General features: G+C 35.4%; 1 protein-coding gene across 1 annotated transcript in view; it reads left to right on the top strand.

Annotated features, from left to right (window-relative positions):
• Positions 1–19,635, top strand: part of DMD (dystrophin) — a 2,686,579-nt gene that overhangs the window by 1,551,736 nt on the left and 1,115,208 nt on the right. Inside the window, exons 46-47 of the mRNA XM_049766737.1 lie at positions 7,370–7,517; positions 10,197–10,346. Coding sequence (XP_049622694.1) covers positions 7,370–7,517; positions 10,197–10,346 — 298 coding nt within the window. The remainder of the gene's footprint in view (positions 1–7,369; positions 7,518–10,196; positions 10,347–19,635) is intronic.

The raw sequence follows: 19,635 nt of genomic DNA, 5'->3' as shown, positions 1-19,635 counted from the left end.
ACACCTGGTGACGTTCAGGGATTACTCCCAGCTATGCACTCAAAAATCGCTCCTGGCTTGGGGGACCATATGGGATGCCACAGGGGAATCGAACAGAGGTCCGGCTGACCGTGTACAAGGCAAACGCCCTCCCGCTGCGCTATTGCTTTGGCCCCTATTTTATGTTTTGACTAAATGATTGTATCATATAAGTTAGAATAGCTATGCTAGAAGAGAGGGTTAACCTTACAGAAATCAAATAGTTTGAGCTTACAGTGGTAGAAATAATGCATATCTATGAGAAAATTATATAGATCAAATAACAGAACCTTATTACCATATGAAAACACAATGTAAACACAAAATCACCACCAAAAATAGGTGATGATATTGAAAATGTCAGTTTCTTGGAATGAAGAAAAAAGTTTCCAAGGTCAGAAACTTAACTCTATCAAGTTAAGATGGGTTATGCCTTTGGTTTCTTTTTGTACTAACTAGAGTATAAAGTTTCAGAAATTAAGTGAAGGTGACTAGCTTAATACAGTTTGAAAAAGGGAAATAATATTCAGAGTAGTTTGAATAATCAATATATGAATAAATGAATGAGACTTTTATTTACAGGCAGATATTTTAAAATTAATAAAGCAATGGTCCCTGAGCATAGTACTAGGGGTAAGCCTAAAGCACTGCTAGATATGGCCCAAAACATATGTATAATATATATATCATCTATTATAAATAGTTATATTTATATGTCATAATGAGTAATAATAGGAAAAGTATGCTGAGACAAATATTACAGTTGTTAGTAGAAAAATATTTATCCATAAAAGCAGCATTGCAGAGATATTTGGCAAGGTGTGTATAAATCTTTACTATTCTTATTGTTGATTTTTATTCTTATCCTGAAGCAATTATGTGAGCAAAAATGTTTGTCACAGTGTTATTAATTATGATGAAAAATTTGAATCCAACTAAGCACCTAATAACAGAAAATGTTGAAATATTTCATATGCATATATAGCTTATTATTTAGGACTAAAATTCAGTTTTCAAACAATAAACCTAAGAAAGTATACTAGAATAGTAAATAAAGAAATTGGTAAAGAAAGTTAATGTAGTAGATTTAAGTTAAAAATAGAAATCCCAGTTAAAATGAATAAAATCTATGTCCATCTTTTTCTTGGCTGGATAGTCTTTTTTATGGTAGTAGTAACATTGGTTTATAATGTTAGATAATGTTCAGCTATAAGGAATTATGCACTGACATTTATGTATACGAAATTATGATCACCACAAAAGCTTAGTTATCCATCTATCACCATAAAATTTAACCCTCTGACCTGTTTCTGTCAACCATTTCCCATCTTTATATATAAGATACTCATTTTGGTTGTTCATTTACTTTATCTTTCATGTGAGTGAAATCCGTTTTTGTCTTACTCCAGTTGATGTATTTCACTGAGTTTAATATACTCAAGGTCCAGCAATTCCATTATAAATGGCAAGATCCAACCTGGGTTGAATCCTGGCTATCTGCTCAGAAATAGCTCCTGGCAGGCACGGGGGACTATATGGGACACCGGGATTCGAACCAACCACTTTTGGTCCTGGGTAGGTTGCTTGCAAGGCAAACGCCACTGTGCTAACTCTCCTGGCACTAGTTTCACACTTTCACTATAATAAAAGCCTGAGAGCTGAGCCAGGAGTAAGCTGTTTTACTGTATAAATTAGTCGATTGCTATCCATACATGTTTGAAGGAGATGTTGGTTTTTCCCATATCTTAGTAGATGTAAATGGTTTGACTGGATAGAATTAAATTTATAGCCTTACAGAACAATCGAATAAAAGAAATCTGACTGTGCTACATACAATTGTATTTTATATACACATATAATTAAGAATATTTGTTTACTTGATTATGTCCTAGAGGTACAATTTTGTTCTCACTTCTAGGAACCCATTCAACAAATATAATATGCTAATTTGAAAAGATATATATGCACCTCTGCTCATGCAGCAGCTTTTATTATAGTGAAAGTGTGAAACTAGTGCCAGGAGAGTTAGCACAGTGGCGTTTGCCTTGCAAGCAACCTACCCAGGACCAAAAGTGGTTGGTTCGAATCCCGGTGTCCCATATAGTCCCCCGTGCCTGCCAGGAGCTATTTCTGAGCAGACAGCCAGGAGTCACCCCTGAGCGCCGCCGGGTGTGGCCCAAAAACCAAAAAAAAAAAAAAAAAAAAAGAAAGTGTGAAACTAGCTATATCCCCAAGTGTACAGTATGTGTATTTTTATGCAATATGATTTACAGTACTGTTAATGATAGAGTACCTGCTTAAGTATTTCCAACTCTACTGTCTCAATAGAGTGTCCGCTTCCCTTCATCATTGGCTCAATTTTCTTTTCCTTTTCCTTCTGTCCTTGGTAAGTCCAGTTCTATTTTTTTTTTTTTGGTTTTTGGGTCACACCCTGTGGTGCTCAGGGATTACTCCTGGCTGTCTGCTGAGAAATAGCTCCTGGTAGGCACGGGGGACCATATGGGACACCGGGATTCGAACCAACCACCTTAGGTTCTGGATCAGCTGCTTGCAAGGCAAGCACCGCTGTGCTATCTCTTCGGGCCCAAGTCCAGTTCTAAAAACTGGTTCTTAGGATCTTTTTCTTCAACCATTTGGTAGTACCATAAAATCATATCCCATATATCAGAGATTATTCTGTATATCTCCCTGAAAGCATCTATAAGTATTAATTTATAAATAAGCAAATTTATAATATTTCCATAAAGCTTTATGTCTGTAACAGATGTTATTTTTATGTCCTATATTTTTATTTTTAATCACATGCCACTGACTTAAACTATTATCGAAATTGAGGGGTTTAGTGTCACACTTCTGGATGTTTTTATAACTCATCACAAACCCCACTAAAATTGCAGTCATCCAACTAACAGATGGATCCCTCTGCCAATTCCTCTCAACTTCCTTCACTTTTCATCCAGTTACAAACCATAGTTTTGGCCATTGTTTTGTTTTGCAGTTTGCTTCTTTTAGCAACATTTACATGACCCACATGTAAATGGAAGCAACCAATCATTGTCTTTCAAGTCACTACTTACTTTATCTTGCATAATCACTGCAAGGTCCCCAGATTTTCCCCCCAAGAAGAAATTTTACTGAGTCCATATGTCACACTTAATTGTTTATCTTTTGAATGAGCATTAAGGTTGATTTCATGTTTGGCTATAGTGAATAATACAGCTATGAATACATGGAAAAATAAGCAAATTTATAATATTTCCATAAAGCTTTATGTCTGTAACAGATGTTATTTTTATGTCCTATATTTTTATTTTTAATCACATGCCACTGACTTAAACTATTATCGAAATTGAGGGGTTTAGTGTCACACTTCTGGATGTTTTTATAACTCATCACAAACCCCACTAAAATTGCAGTCATCCAACTAACAGATGGATCCCTCTGCCAATTCCTCTCAACTTCCTTCACTTTTCATCCAGTTACAAACCATAGTTTTGGCCATTGTTTTGTTTTGCAGTTTGCTTCTTTTAGCAACATTTACATGACCCACATGTAAATGGAAGCAACCAATCATTGTCTTTCAAGTCACTACTTACTTTATCTTGCATAATCACTGCAAGGTCCCCAGATTTTCCCCCCAAGAAGAAATTTTACTGAGTCCATATGTCACACTTAATTGTTTATCTTTTGAATGAGCATTAAGGTTGATTTCATGTTTGGCTATAGTGAATAATACAGCTATGAATACATGGAAAAATGCACATATCCTCTGTATAAATAAACTGGGTATTCTTTTAAAAAGAAACTTGCATGCATGTAATTTATCTGAATTGTGTTTAAAATGAAGTGGGATATTTGCTTTTAGAATTTTCCTCTCTGTGGAGGGAGGTCGACACAGATAGAAATGGAAAATTTTATCTGTAGTTTTGTTTTTATATTCTTCCGTTCCCTTCAAATATTTGGTGTTGGGGGTTAAATATTTTCCTCTCTAAATTCTTGTATATGAAATTCTTATATATTTAAGTCAAGAGGTTTCAAACAAACTTATTTTTTGTCTAGGTATTTATCAACATTATCATATTTTAAAGAGGTTTTACTTAACAAAAAGGAGGGAGAATGAAAGAAATAGGGCTTCTCCTGGCTATTTATTTGACAGAATGTACATGGTCTGAAGTCAAATGCTGAGGGAGACAAGGGGTTTGCAAAGAAATTTGAGTAGTATTGTAAGTTGCATATCCCAGAAAAATGAAATCTGAGGAGTTGAATAAACTTAGAATTTCCAAAGGAATAAAGGTTGACTAAAATGGGGGGGGGGGTTATTCAGGAATTTTGAGGCCAGAATCTGAGGGGAAACTTCTAAAACCTCGAACAGAATCCTAATATTTGGGAATAGCCATTTTGCTCCAAAGTTTACTGAGAAACAATTTTGTTGTGATTAGTGCTTACCCTCCCTCAATCCCCACCAACTCTACACTGTCAGCCCCAGTGCAGTGAAGAGGTCTCAGGTGGCATGGTGGTTTGGCTTTTTAGTGCGTACATTTTTTTGTGATGTGGTCTCCTCCTTTAGCCCTTCCATCGTCTAAATTTAAAGATAGACTCTATAACAGAGTTAATAAACATAAGACTTCACGAAAGAAAAACACCTGTTTTCTTAGCACTGAATATATATTAATCAGTAAACCACTTTGGAGGTCTAGGTATGTTTTGGAAGAACCAGAAGTGCACCGTGACATCACTTGGTGCTTTCTGTACCAAAGGTTGAGAAAATAGAAATTCTAGTTACCTGTACATAAACAAAGGACGAATGACTCTAGAGTAGGGTTTGGTTTTTTGTTTCAATTGAAATAATCAGTAGGGATAATTGGCAGTTCTTGAACTGAAAATGAAGTATTTAGAGTATCAGAAGTTGTCAATTATAGAGTAAATTGCTAGCTCAAATCTTGAACATGGCTTATGATTCTGAAGTTATTTTAACTGTTCAAACTTTTAGTTCTTCTTTCCCCAGAGCTCAAAATGCATTATTTGGAAAGGATAGCCGTTTTATTAAAATCCAACTTCCTGTAATTGTGTCATCTCATTTGCATGGTTGTCACAATTAAAACAAGACCCAGACAAATTTTCCAAGAAGGCTAACAGAAAACAAGAAACATAAATACATTGAACCCCATGCTTTAAAATGGATAAGACACTGAACGGCACCCCAGAACATGGCTTTCTTTCCCACTATTTAAGCAGATCTTATGGGAAAGATCCAAGAATTTTCTCAAAACCATTTTTGCTATGGCAACACAATACGTCTTTTAATAGAATAAGAATTTGTTTAATTTTATTTATTTAGGGGTCGGAGCAATAGCACAGTAGTAGGGTGTTTGCTTTGCATGCGGCTGACCCAGGACGGACCTCATATCCCTGGTGACCCATATTGTCCCCCGAACCAAGAGCAATTTCTAAGCATAGAGCCAGGGTGTGGCTCAAAAACCAATATATGTATATATAAATATATAATATATAAAAATAAATATATATTAATGTATATAGGTATGTATTGATATATATATTTAAATACATATTTAAAATGTTATTCATAGTTGGATTTTAGAAATACAATGTTTCAGGATCAATACCACCACCATGGTCAATTCCTTCCACCAATGATCCCATAGTCTATCCCATGCCTCTATACCTGACCCCCAGCCTGCCATCATAACAATCCCATTCTTAGTTTTGGCTATTAAAGTTTGGGCCTCGGGGCCGGAGAGATAGCACAGCAGTGTTTGCCTTGCAAGCAGCCGATCCAGGACATGGTTGGTTCGAATCCAGGTGTCCCATATGGTCCCCCGCGCCTGCCAGGAGCTATTTCTGAGCAGATAGCCAGGAGTAACCGCTGAGTGCTGCCGGGTGTGGCCCAAAAACCAAAAAAAAAAAAAAGTTTGGGCCTCATGATTTCTTTGTTGTTGTCTCTGTGTTAGATAATTAGTTCTGTCCTTTATTAGCACAACCAATGCACTTGAGTCCCCCTGGCCCTGGCTCCTATCCTCTACATATATATTTTTAAATATAATTTTTATTTTAATCATAGTAGCTTACATATCATTGACAATAATATTTTAGGTACATATTAACATAAAATCAGGGGAATTCCCATCACCGAATTGTCCTCCTTCCACCTCTGTTCCCGTCCTGCCTCCCATATTCTCCTCCCTCATCCCCGGGGCTGCTAGAATGAGTGATCCCCTCTGTGCCTAGCTTACTACTTAGTGATCTTACACCTGTTTGGTCTTGGTACCTCCCTTATTTCCCCCTCTAATTGGGAAGCGGGACTAGCGAAATGCATTTTTATTGGTAGTGGTGATGGTACATTTTTTTTGGCACTGTAGGTTTCAGGGGTACAACTGTGTTGTTTGGTATCTGAATACACTGCTATGTGAATACCACCAAATGTCTGTTTATTTCTATATAATTGATCCACTTACCAATATTTCCCTATTGCCAGTCACTCTACTCTTTAAGAGTTTGCCTTGTGTTTATTTGGTCTATAGAGTGCAGTTATGTGGTTTTGTCATTGATAGGATTCTGAATCACTTCATCTCTTCAAGATCCACCCATGTTGTTTCAAGTGAGAAGACTCCATTCTTGTTTATAGCTGAGTAGTATCCCATCATTACAAATATCATATCTCCTTGACCCATTTATCTATCAATGTGCACTAAAATTATTCCCTTATCTTGAAAATTATGAAAATACTGCAGTGAAAGTGATGGGACATTCATTGTATCAAATTTGTGACTTTTTTTTAGCGTGGAAAGTAAATACCCAGAAATGGGATGCCTAGATTTTTTTTCTTTGCAAACCCTTCATGATCTTACATCTGGTGGTGCTTAATGCGCCGTATGTGGTGCTAGGTTACAATCAGTTCAGTTGTAGATAAAACAACCTACAGAACCCCTGTACTATCCTTGTCCTAACTAGAGGGAGTAATTCAGGCAACCAGTGGGTAATGGCCAGCAATACTGCTCTTCTGTCTACAGTTCACCAGGCTGTCACCACAGCTAACTCTTTCTGTAGTGCTAAGTTTGAGAAACCTCTCCTTCACTTAATAACATAATGTTTTATAGAAGTTTAAAATTGAAAAAAAAATTGTCTTGACCCATTTGAGTCACTTACACTTTAGAGATGCTCAAGTGCCTGAAATCGCTTTGTTCAAAGCAGACAAATTTTCGTTTTAGAATCCTTTATTTTTGACATCCTTAAAATTATTTTCTTGAGCCTCTATCATGTTTTTATTCTTCAGATTTCTTTTGGAAAAGTCAGAAAAATATGTTGTTCAGCAAATCTCTTTTTCTTTCTCCAGGCTAGAAGAACAAAGGAGCATCGTGTCAGAATTGCAAAGAGATTTAAATGAATTTGTTTTATGGTTGGAAGAAGCAGATACTATTACTAGTACTCCACTTGCACCTGGAAATGAGAAGCAGCTCAAAGAAAAACTTGAGCAAGTCAAGGTAATTTTTTCTAAATTCCTATTTGTTTAGAGCATGTGAGTTAGTTTTCAGCATTCTAGTCACTGATGCCTGCCCTTCATGATATGTATAGTCCTCACAGGTTTTTCCTCTTCTTACTTTGTCTTAACCTATTGCTTTTAAATAGATACATTATTCCAGAACATGTATCTTTGTATGAAAGGCATGGCAGTGTTTTCATAGCTCTTTGGAAATTATTTTTTACAAATGAAAAATGCCACAGCTCCAAAAAGTTATTTTTGTATAGTGGCTGTTTCTTCTTTCTTAAAAACTTTTTATTGATTGAAGTTCTGTGATTTACAGTACTGTTACTGACAGTTTTCCATGGATATAGCTCCAAATTATTTTTTTAAAGTAAGGGGATTTTTTTTAAATAAACATGAGTCCCATTTCCACTGGAAACTTTTAATTGCCAAATCAATCACAGTACTTCAGCCTCTAATTAAAGGCATTTTATTTGCCTGAAGCAATGTTTTGTTTGGGTTTGCTTTGTCTGGGGTGGAAGGGGGCATGGTGTACGTTTCAAATCTGTATTGGTTGAATAGGCTTCCCATTTATTCAAATAACTTCCTAACTTGCCCTTGTGAATCCTGCCTATTACTCATTTCCTCACCTGTCTGGCTGACATGCTCTGATTGTACATGTGGAATTAGCATTCATGGTTTTCCTTGTAGGAAAGAAACTCTTAGAAATCCATTTCTCTTTACCGTTGAAGGGAAGGTGAAAGGGAAAAAGAAATTACCATTTAATTAGCCCCTATTATGTGCTAAGTATTAGATGTGTTTACATCTGCTATTTATTGCATCTTCATATCAAACTTTCAGAATGGTTAGGATGCTTCTCATTTCACAAGGTCACACAATGAAAGGGGGATGAAATTGCTCTGATATCAATGGTTCAGCTGGTTTGCACATGCAAATTAGACTCCAGTGTCAGTCAGCTATTTCTGTGAAGTAAGAAATTTCTACCTGAGTAGAGGACACAGTATAAAACATTGCTGCATCCAGTAAACAAATATGGAACAACTACTAGACATTGATATTAATATACTTGGTTTCTGAGATTTCAAAAAGGAAAACAAATTTTCTCCATGGTTCATGGAGAAAAATCATGAAGATCAAGAAAATCATATAATCATGAAGATGATTTTATCAGGGAAAGTGAACTAAATCTGAGCTTGGAAATGAATATTGTTCTAACTGTACTGTCACATAATGTAATATAATAAATTATTTAAAATCCATTTTAACACTCCTTTATTAACAAAAAGCTTCATTTTACCTTTCTCCTTAGACAATCAAGAGCTGCACTTTTTAGTAAAAAAAACTGTGGTGAAAAAATGCTCCACATTATCCATTTCAGTAGCCACCAGCTCTATGTGCCTTTGAGTTTTGTAAAGGTGGCAAAATGGAGGAAATGAGTTTGCCTTTTATTGAATTTTAATTTAATACAAAATAACATCACATGACTACCAGGACTGTACTGGACACTACACCTCTAAAAGATGACAGAGCAAAGAGCATATATAATGTTATACCAAATAGATAAGAAAAATATAGGGATGTCATGTATAGTTTGATCTAAATTGACCAAGTTTGAATCGTAAAGTTGTTTGCTGTTTTTTATGCCCTTTGACTTGATATTTAGCTTGTCACAGTTCCCTCTTTGCTAAAATTTTATTTAAAGCATTGTGGTTTAGAGAGTTGCTGATAGTTGAGCTTTAGACATACAATGTTCCAGCACTAATCCCACCATCAGTGTCATCCTCCCTCCACAAATGTTCATAATTTATCCCGACCTTTCCACTCTCCTACTCCCAGTTTGTCTTCATAACAGGCACCTTTTTAAGTTTGGTTGTTAAAGTTTAGATCTTATGAGTTCAGTGTTATTGAGTCTGTTGTTTGGCTATTTAGTCTGTCCTTACTTAACACCATGAGTGTAACTGAATCCCCTTAATCTCTGTATAAGATGAAAATGATAGGATGAATTTTATAGAATTATTAGACTATGGAGATAGACGTTAATATTTTAGCAGTCTCTGGTGAACGGTGAATCTTCAGTGATGAGTCTCTCTTAAGAATCCAGTTTTTGGGGGCTGGAGAGATAGCACAGCAGTAGGGCATTTGCTTTAGACGCTGAAGGACGGTGGTTCGAATCCCAGCATCCCATATGGTCCCCCAAGCTTGCCAGGAGCCATTTCTGAGCGTAGAACCAGGAGTAACCCCTGAGCGCTGCTGGGTGTGACCCAAAAACCAAAAAAAAAAAAAAAAAGAATCCAGTTTCTCACTCACTGATGCTCTAGCAAATTTATATGAGAAAATGAAGCTTCGCTGGTGGCTACGTTACTTGATAAAGATGTTATTTTAGATTCTTAATTCTGTGAAATTGCTCTAGATGGCTTATATCACTACATAATACTTTTTGCCTTCAAAAATTCTGAGAGATTATCCGTTCTTTCTTTTCTAGGCTAGGCTTATTGGCTCTTAGCAGTTCTTTCATTCCATCAGCTCCATGCTCTGTAGAAAACTGGATATTCGAGGTACCAGCGGGGACTTCAGCCAGGTCCCTTCATTGTGATAGACTAATCAATACAGGCGAAGACAAGATAGTTGGAATAGTGTTGTAATTCATTTTAAACTGTGTTTCATTTGTCTGTTTCAGTTACTGAAGGAAGAGTTGCCCCTTCGCCAGGGAATTCTAAGACAATTAAATGAAACTGGAGGAATAGTGCTTCTAAGTGCTCCCATAAGCCCAGAAGACCAAGATAAAATTGAAAATAAGCTCAAGCACACAAATCTTCAGTGGATAAAGGTTAGACATGAACCCTTGTCCCTGTCACAGGTGTTAAATGTTTCAAGTGTTTTCATTTTGTCGCATGGGTGCTTGCTTGGTGGGAATGAGGTTGCCGACGCATACATTGTTTCTTTTATATTTTTTCTTTCTATTTTTTCTTTTTCTTTTCTTTATTTTTCTTGAGGTTCGGGCAGAGTTTGGGCCACACGTAGCTGTATTCAGGGCATTCTCTTGACTTTGTATTTTCTATTAGTCCCTGTTGGTTTCATTTTAATTGTGGCCATATGATTTGACGGCTGTTTTTATTTTTTATGGAAAGCAGGGTAATACTCATGACCAGAGACTATTTTTCTTTACATAAGTTATTCTGCAATTAGTGTGGGAAAGTAATGAATGGATTCATTTAGTTTTCAGTACTTTGAAAGTAGTTAAGCAAGATAAAGATGGTCCTCTTCACAGAACCATAGCTTTGAAATTGCTCATCCTTACCTGTAGTATAGACAGAATCAGGAATGCTTGCAAAGGTTTAAGAGGAATTTGCTTTTTACACCACTTTCTTATCCCTTACTTATCTTGCTTAGTCTTGATAGATTGGCTACCATAGATACTCCTTTTTTATTTGGTTTCTTTTTTTGGTTGGTTGGTTGTTTTGTGGGAGGGGCACACAATAGTGCTCAGAGATTATTCCTGGTTCTGAACTCAGGAATCACTCATTGTAGGCTCAGAAGTTTGAACTCAGGTCTGCCACAAACAAGACAAGCACCCTGCCCACTGTACTATAGTTCCAGATCCCAACCACAGATTCATTTAAAAACAGTTTTTTTTAAACATTATTTATTTATGGATTGATTGATTGGATTTTGAGCCACACCCAGCAATGTTAAGGGGTTACTCGTGGCTCTGCACTCAGAAATTGCCCCTGGCAGGCTAGGGGACCATTTTAGATGCCAGGAATTGAATCGGGTCCCTCCCAAGTCAGCCGCATGCAAGGCAAACACCCTACTGCTGTCCTCATTAAAAAAAAATGTTTAGTAGACTCAACTCTTTATTCAGGGATTTTGAAGCAGTGCATATGAGAGTCAACCCCAAGTCTCCAGCATTTAAAACATGCTCAAACTGTGGAGCTGTCGTTACAGAATTTACTTCTGATATATATATATTTTTCCATGAAATCAATCTTTACCTAGTCTTTAAAATATAATACAGATTATTATTTTATAATGAAAGCAGATCAGTTGCTTTATGACCATTTATCAAAATATAACTCTTTTCCCACTGTATTGTTTTAGAAACTGTGTCATAAATCAAATGAACTATTTGTGTATCTATCACTGGATTTTCTTACTATTTCATTATATTTGTTCTTCAAGTAATACCACACTGCCTTGTAGTAAGAATTTTAACAGCATTGTTGAGATATAATTTATATACCAAAAGTTCATCCATTTTAACTGCATAATTTGGTAATTTTATTTATTTTCTTTGTTAATGGAGTTTATATTACAACACAAAATGTATCATTTTAACACTTTTAAGATCATAATTGGTTTTAATTGCCTTTACATTTTTACTATTATTGTTTTCATATTTCCAAAGCTTTATTATGACTCTAATCAGAATCTCTCCATTAACCCATAACTCCCACCCCCTTGCTTTTCTAGCTTTATACATACAAAATCATCACTAAATGTTTTGTTCCTATGAATTTGCCTGTTTTGATATTTCATCTAAGTGGCATCATATCATTTTACCTTCATAACTAGTTATTTCGCTTAGAATGTTTTAAGACATATGTATGTATATTAGCATCGTTTCTTTTCAGAATAAAGATTGCATTTATGTGTCTGTGGATGTATATATACACACATTTGTTTTATAAAAACTTTAAAATTTTGCATAAATTTTCCAACTTTCTCTTGATCAAGATTGCCTTGGCTGACTTTAGTTCTTTAGTTTATCAGATACATTTTAGAAGGACATTAGAATTTAATAAAGCCTGTCAGGATACTGATTGTAATTGTGCTGATATTGTAAATCAATTAATGTTATAACATTGAATTATTTAATCTGTGAAAATGCTATATTTCTCCATTTATTATAGTCTTTATTTATACATTTTACTAATAATATTCAGTTTTATGTCCAGAATACTACTTATATTAGATCTGATGTCAGATATTTGATGCTTTGATTATGTGAAGGAGAATAACATAATATATTTTTTTCCTGTTGGTATATAAAGACACAATAGAGTTTTGCTTATTTATAGCATATATACAGTATCCTTGATAAATTTGTGTTTTGGTTTTTGGTTGTTGTATCACACTAGTGATACTGATAGTTTAATCCTGGTTCTGTACTCAGTGGGCACTCCTTACTGTTCTTGGGGAACATCTATTGTGCCAAGGATCAAACTTTAGTTGGCCACCTTGTAAAGCAAGTACCCTGCCTGCTGTAATATGTTTAGCACCTACATTTAATGGTAATGACTTTTAAGTATTAATTAGAATTTTATGTGCACAGTCGTGTCATCAAATGAAGGTAGATTTTCCTCTCTTGATTCTTACACATTTTATATAACACTGACCCTTCCATAAAACTTTAAAACATTTAAATAGAAGCAATGAAGAGAAACTTCAACCACCTAAGCATAAAATGGACCTGTTATACTAGTAGACCAGGGAACGAAGGGGAAGGTATGGGGTGCATTCTGAGAACTATGGTAGGGGGAGATCAACACTGGTGATGGAAATGGCCCTAATTCACTGTCACTACATGCTTAAAATACAACTGTGAAAGACATGTATTCCACAATGGTCTCAATAAAGTGTTTCAAAAATTCATAACCTTTACCAAAAATATGGTGGAGACATAAGGACTCTCATTTGGTGCTGGTGGATTCCCATTTACTCTCATGTCAACTGTCCCAGTATTTCTGGAAAATAACATGGAATTTCCTAAAAAAAATCAGGAATATGGTATTCATTTGACCCAGAAACTCCACTTCTTGGCATATATGTCAAGGACTCAAAAACAAAATGGGGGTGGGGTGGGCTGGCGAGGTGGTGCTAGAGGTAAGGTGTCTGCTTTGCAAGCGCTAGCCAAGGAAAGGATCACGGTTCGATCCCCTGGCGTCCCATATGGTACCCCCAAGCCAGGGGCAATTTCTGAGCATGTAGCCAGGAGTAACCCCTGAGCATCAAACGGGTGTGGCCCAAAAAACCAAAAAAAATGGGAAAACGACATTTTCACTCCTATGTTCTTAATTTGGAAACAACTAAAGTGTCCAAGAATAGATATCTGGACAAAGAAACCATGGTACATTTACACATGGAATAGAACTTGGCCTTAAGTAAAGATAGTCATAAAATTTGCTGCTACATGGAGATACCTCAAGAGTATCGTTATCTTAAGAGTATCCTGCTGAGTGACGTGAGCGAGAGGGAGAGAGATGTACACTACACATATTATCTCTTTATATGCAGGGTATAAAGAAACATGCCACTTAAGGAGATGGGGGATAGATAGAACATAGAGGGAACAATATCTATGGCAAAGGGAAGCATTCAACAGGGAGGAAGAAGTAAGTTCTGAAAGGTGATAAAGTTTTAAGTATGAAACCCTATCAGCAATGGCATTGCAAATCACAGTGCAAATATGTGCGCATGTATGCATGTGTGTATGTCCGTACATTTCTGTGAGGAGTGTCTTGTAATAGTAGACTGGTAAGTGGAAAGCGAATGGATGTGGGTTGGCATTAGTGAAAGGATGGGTATTGAAACATTATATCCCTGAAACCAAATCATAGATCTGTAATTGTATGGTGCTTAAATAAAACAAATACAAATTTGAAAAATAGAATAGTGATAACAAGAAGTGGGTGTATTATTATTTTGGTCTAAGTTAGGGATTTCAAGTAATTAGTTATTTATGTGTTGTGTGTATACTTTTAGTTTGTATAGCTAGTGATTTTTTTTTAAATCTATTTGTGAAACTGAGAAAATAGACCAAATAAGAGCTCTTAATTTTCCAGGCTGGTCCTTCCTATTAATTGGTTACTTGATGCTATGGCAGAAAATGAATTCTCTTGCTGGACGAGGCCTTCATATTTTATAGTATAATGGATTTAGAACATCAGCTGCTGATATTCTTTCATGATAACAATTTCAATTCCTTCAGTTAAGAATTCTATCTATACTTTTAGAACTTAAGAAATAGCACAAAGGTGAGACAATTAGCTTGCATACAGTTGACCCTTCATGCACAGGATCAGTCTATATATTAGTAACCCCAGCATCTCCAAGTGTGATCCCTGAGAAAAAGCCAGGAGATAGCCCTGAGTACTGTTTAGGTGTGTCACTAAAGCCACAGAGAAGACTATATACTTTTATTTTTCATTTGGGTTTTTAATTTTTGTTTCTAGGTGAGTTATAAGAATACTGTTTACTGTGAGGGATAGCTTTGAACTAGGGGCATATTCACAACTTCAAACTTTATCCAGTCATCACCAACTTTGGATCCAAAACAACTTGATATACTTTATCTAAATACCCTTCGTATCTGTTGAGATCAGATGCCCTTGTATGTCTGGTTCCTTCTACCTCCCTTTTCATTCCCAGATGTGTTCATTTCACATAGGCTTGTCACCTTCTACATATGTTTTTTATCGTCTTGTCTACATTGAGAATAATTCTTCAAGCTTCCTGAGTCTATTGAATTCCTGGTAACTTTGTTCTATCCAAAATAGAAAGCAAATTGTAGTCCTTAAAACAAGGAGCAAATCCATGCCAAGTAGATACTGCAGAACTGTAATTTTCATGTAGGATAAAATGAATTATTTCAAAAATGGCACTTTTGCTTGTAAGAAATTGATTGTTATTCAAAAGCACCCATCTATATTCTTGGTTTAAAGAATTTATACTGAGCAAAGGCTCATATATAGAGGAAAAGAGGATAATAGAGATTTCATTTTGTTTTCTGTCAAAATTATTATACTTCTTAAATTACTGTCGTCGATGCTCTTGCAACATCATTTACATGACTAATGAAATATTTATGAATTGAAATAAGTATGTACTTTTTTTGTGGTTTTTGGGTCACACTCGGCAGTGCTTAGGGGTTATTCCTGGCTCCAGGCTCAGAAATTGCTCCTGGCAGGTATGGGGGGACCATATGGGGCACCGGAATTTGAACCAATGACCTCCTGCATAAAAGGCAAATGCCTTACCTCCATGCTATCTCTCCGGCCCCAAGTATGTATTTTTTTTACATTAAATTTAAAATGTGTTTTTAGGTTTCTCTACTTCAACATACTAGTTACTTTTACAGGGAATACTTTCTGTTTATATGTATATAACTCTTTCACTTAGATGAGTATTCTAAGCAATTTAGTTAAAGTGATTTTTCTATTCAAAAATAGATTCTTTGTTACTAATTTTAAAATAATCACAGAAAGATATACGTTCTCGGGCATGAAGGCAGTGTTATCCTTCTAATTAAAATGTGTAGCCACATAAAAAATGACAACGAAATCACTACTCAGAGGAAGAACAAAGGGAAAAAGAGATGTCCAGAAATATATCATTATATCTCAGTAAATCTTGAAACCACTTAAATAGGACACACAAATATTTGTAGGAATTGTGAGGAAACTCAATTTAAAATGCAATTTGAAACACAATAGCATATTTTTAATAGTAAAACTTGAGGCAAGTTTCCACCTTCCTCAATATAAATCAAAGTAATACAACCTTGCTGTTTTCTTTTTTCTTTTCTTTTACTTTATTTTATTTTTACTATTTTATCTTATTGAAACCAGTGTGATTTACAAACTCCATAATTAGGTTTCAGACATACAGTGAATCAGGTCCAATCCCACCACCTGCCCCCTAGTCTGCCAGTAAAACAAGCCCATTTTAAGTTGTTCAAGTTTGGGTTTCTTGATTCCATCGTTGTTGCCTTTTGCTTGGATATTTAGTCCTGTCCTTTTTGAACACCACCAGTGCACCTAAGACCAGTTGGCCGCCATCCTTTCATATTTGTTCTCCTCCTTTATTCAATTTCTTTCCTTCTCCTTGCTGTACTTTGGACCCAAAGGTGGTCAAGACAACTGTAGCATATGAAAAAGTTAACCCATTGCATTTCTTCATGCAGTTATTCTCATATCATATATAAGTGATATTCTGTATTTTAGGAAATAAAATAAAAACTAAAACCATGAATATCATCTTGTATAGATTCACACTGCTGTATCATATCATCTATAATATCTGTCACATACCTAAATGTATCATTGAATGATACAAATTTGCTCCCATTTGTAAAAGAATTTGTTATGTTATGTTATGAAGTTAAAATTATTGTTTCCTTTCATCTTATGCTATACTGTGCCTCTTCGGTTGAATGTAGGAATAGAAAATATTAGCTTGAGCAGTGCTAGGAATCTCTGTTTTTAGCCCCTTAATTTTTTTTTAAGAAAAACAGTTACAGACTTGATTATTGGCAAAATTCAATTTCTCAACTATTCAGAGAGAAAAGAAATAATGGGACACCCTATCAGTGTTCTACGTACCCCAACTTTTTGCAAAGGTTAGAATGAGCATGATCATTAGAACTGATAGGACAGGATGCTGAGATACCCCCATGTCAACTTATGCAATTAATCTAGTTTATCTTTTAACTTATTGTAATTTCAGTAATATTTCAGTATTTCAGTAATAACATTACAATATTGGCCAAGTCATGGATATTTATGTATCAGGTTACTGCACTTAACCCCTGACATAACCCTTCATTTTAGTCTCTATGCCTCTTCCAGTCCAACCCTTCCATCCTTCCCACCAATCAACCCAATTCTTTGTTGATTAATAGTTCCAATTTTGGAGCATACTATTCCCTCCCTTAGCAACACCTCTACACTCCAAATTACCCATCTATATTTTTAAATTACTTCCAGTCAACCTAATTTTTCTCTCCCCTTCTTTACCTGGTAGTGTCTGGTCTGCCAAGTTTTTAAAAATCCCAAAATGCCCTATTATTATAATGTACTGGAGACAGATATATTTCTCCACAGAAAACTACTATTCTGTATATTTGTCTATTTATCCAATTTACACTTAAGGTTGCTCCTCTGTTTTGTTACTGAATGAAGAAATCAGTGATGGGAAAGCTCATAGATCTTCTTTAAACAGAGGTTTTGATCTTATGAGGGTTATTTCAATACTCTTGACTTGGTTTGGCCTGAGAGTCTTTTTTTAAAACAGTGAAGCATGGGCCAGAGTGATAGCACAGGGGTTGGCGTTTGCCTTGTATGCTGCTAACCCGGGATGGACCCAGGTTCAACCCCCGGCATCCCATATGATCCCCTGAGCCTGCCAGGAGCAATTTCTGAGAGCAAAGCCAGGAGTAACCCCTGAGTGCCACCACCATCCTATGTGGCCACAAAAATAAAGAAAGAAACAAACAAAAAACTAACAAAAACAGTGAAGCAAAATGTCACTCTGAAGCTGAATACAGACACTGAATTTATTTTATTATTATCTTTAGATATTGACCATGTAGTAGTAATAATGTCACTTTCATCTAATATATAGTTTGACCTTTGCCATCTTGAATAATAAAATCCTTAAGGTCCACAAAATGGCAGTGCTTTAAAAGCTAACTTCTGAGACAATACAAACAGGGGTTTCCTAAAAAGACCTACTACTGTCTAGTAAGCATTTAAAAATGCCCATCAATTATTCTTAGAAAAATGCAAATCAAAACATCAAGTTATCTTCACCAGTGGAATGGAAGATATCCAAGAGACTGGAAAAAAAGTGATAGTGGGAACGGAATGAGAAATGAACCATTTCTCTTGGTGGACTATCAGATCAGTGCAAAACTATATGGAGTTTTCACAAATAAAAAGAATAAAATTCTTATATGATCTAACAACTTGACTTTTTGGCATCTACCCACCAAACACATAAACATTAATTTGCTAGGTTACTGTACACACACTTGTTGATTAAAGCACTGAATGCAATATTCCAGGATATGAAAACAACCCCAAAACCACCTACGGATGAATAAATCAGGAAGTTGTGGTACATTTACAAAAGGCAGCTTTAAAAAACAATGAACTGGTGCAGTTAGCTGCAATGTTGATAGATTTGGAACTAACTAAATGGTTTATATAAAGTGAAGTTAGTGAGAGGGAGGACAAATATCAATTGCTCTCTCTCATTTGTAGAATATAGAGTCAAAATAAGAAAGGAAAGTACAGAATAAGCAATGGATGCCCTTGGTATTGAAATGCAGAACAAGTTATTAAACTTTGGGGGTGCTGGGAGTGGAAGAAAGAAATGTAGGCACAATGGTTAAAAATTTATAGATGCTTAGGTAGATTTAAGTGTAATCATTTTATTTAAGAATTCAACAAGTATTAACAAAAATTGTAATTTATTAAACAAGACTTAAACATCAAAAAGTTACCAAAATAATGTAAGTCTCACATTTGTATCTCTCACATTGCTCAACCTAAAGATCTGACCAGTTATCAGCATTTGTGCTAATTGTTTTAATGATGGTGAGGATTTGCATTTGTTTACTAATAGTGATCACACACATGATTGTGGTACTTATTCATATTAAGTTGCAGGGTGCCAGGCCTCATAACATTCTGCAAAGTACAGATTATGGGGATCAAACTCAAAGCCTCACCTCTACAAGGCAATTGCTATGCCACTTAGCCATATTCCTGCACTTTTTGGTTTCACCATTTAACGTTATTCATATTCACTTGTGGATTCTATGAATATATTGTATGTGTAAGAATATACTTTATATTCCTTTCACTGTTAGTTTCTTCTTTTTATGGTGTGTGTCTTTTCCTATGAATTGGCATTGTTAAGTGACTGTATTGTCTCTATGGAAGGTTCTACACATTAGTTATATATGACCATACATATATATGTATTTCTGCCCATAATTATAGGTGGCATACTCTTTCCTACTTTTCTTTTCTTTGGCCTTTTACTTTTTAAATAAATCCTTTATCATTTTCTACTGTCCTTGTCACTTTGTATTCCCTTACTGTTCTTTGTACAAATTATTTAGAAATATTTTTGTAATGACCCACTGTTTAGAACCAAAATAATGCATTGTCAGTCTTTACTTTTTAATTATATTTGTACTTCATGTACTGCCCTGAAAAGGTAGGAAGATAAAGCATTTGTTCACTACCCTTAGAATTCTTAAGCTGAAAGGAACATACTGAGTCTAATTTATTCTCACATCTATATTAGAACTTGGAGTCCTCCAAAGG

The sequence above is a fragment of the Suncus etruscus genome, chromosome X (assembly GCF_024139225.1).
Source record: "Suncus etruscus isolate mSunEtr1 chromosome X, mSunEtr1.pri.cur, whole genome shotgun sequence".
NCBI lineage: Eukaryota > Metazoa > Chordata > Mammalia > Eulipotyphla > Soricidae > Suncus > Suncus etruscus.
Note: the sequence above shows the minus strand (reverse complement) of the source record. Positions and strands in the feature narration are given on the sequence as shown.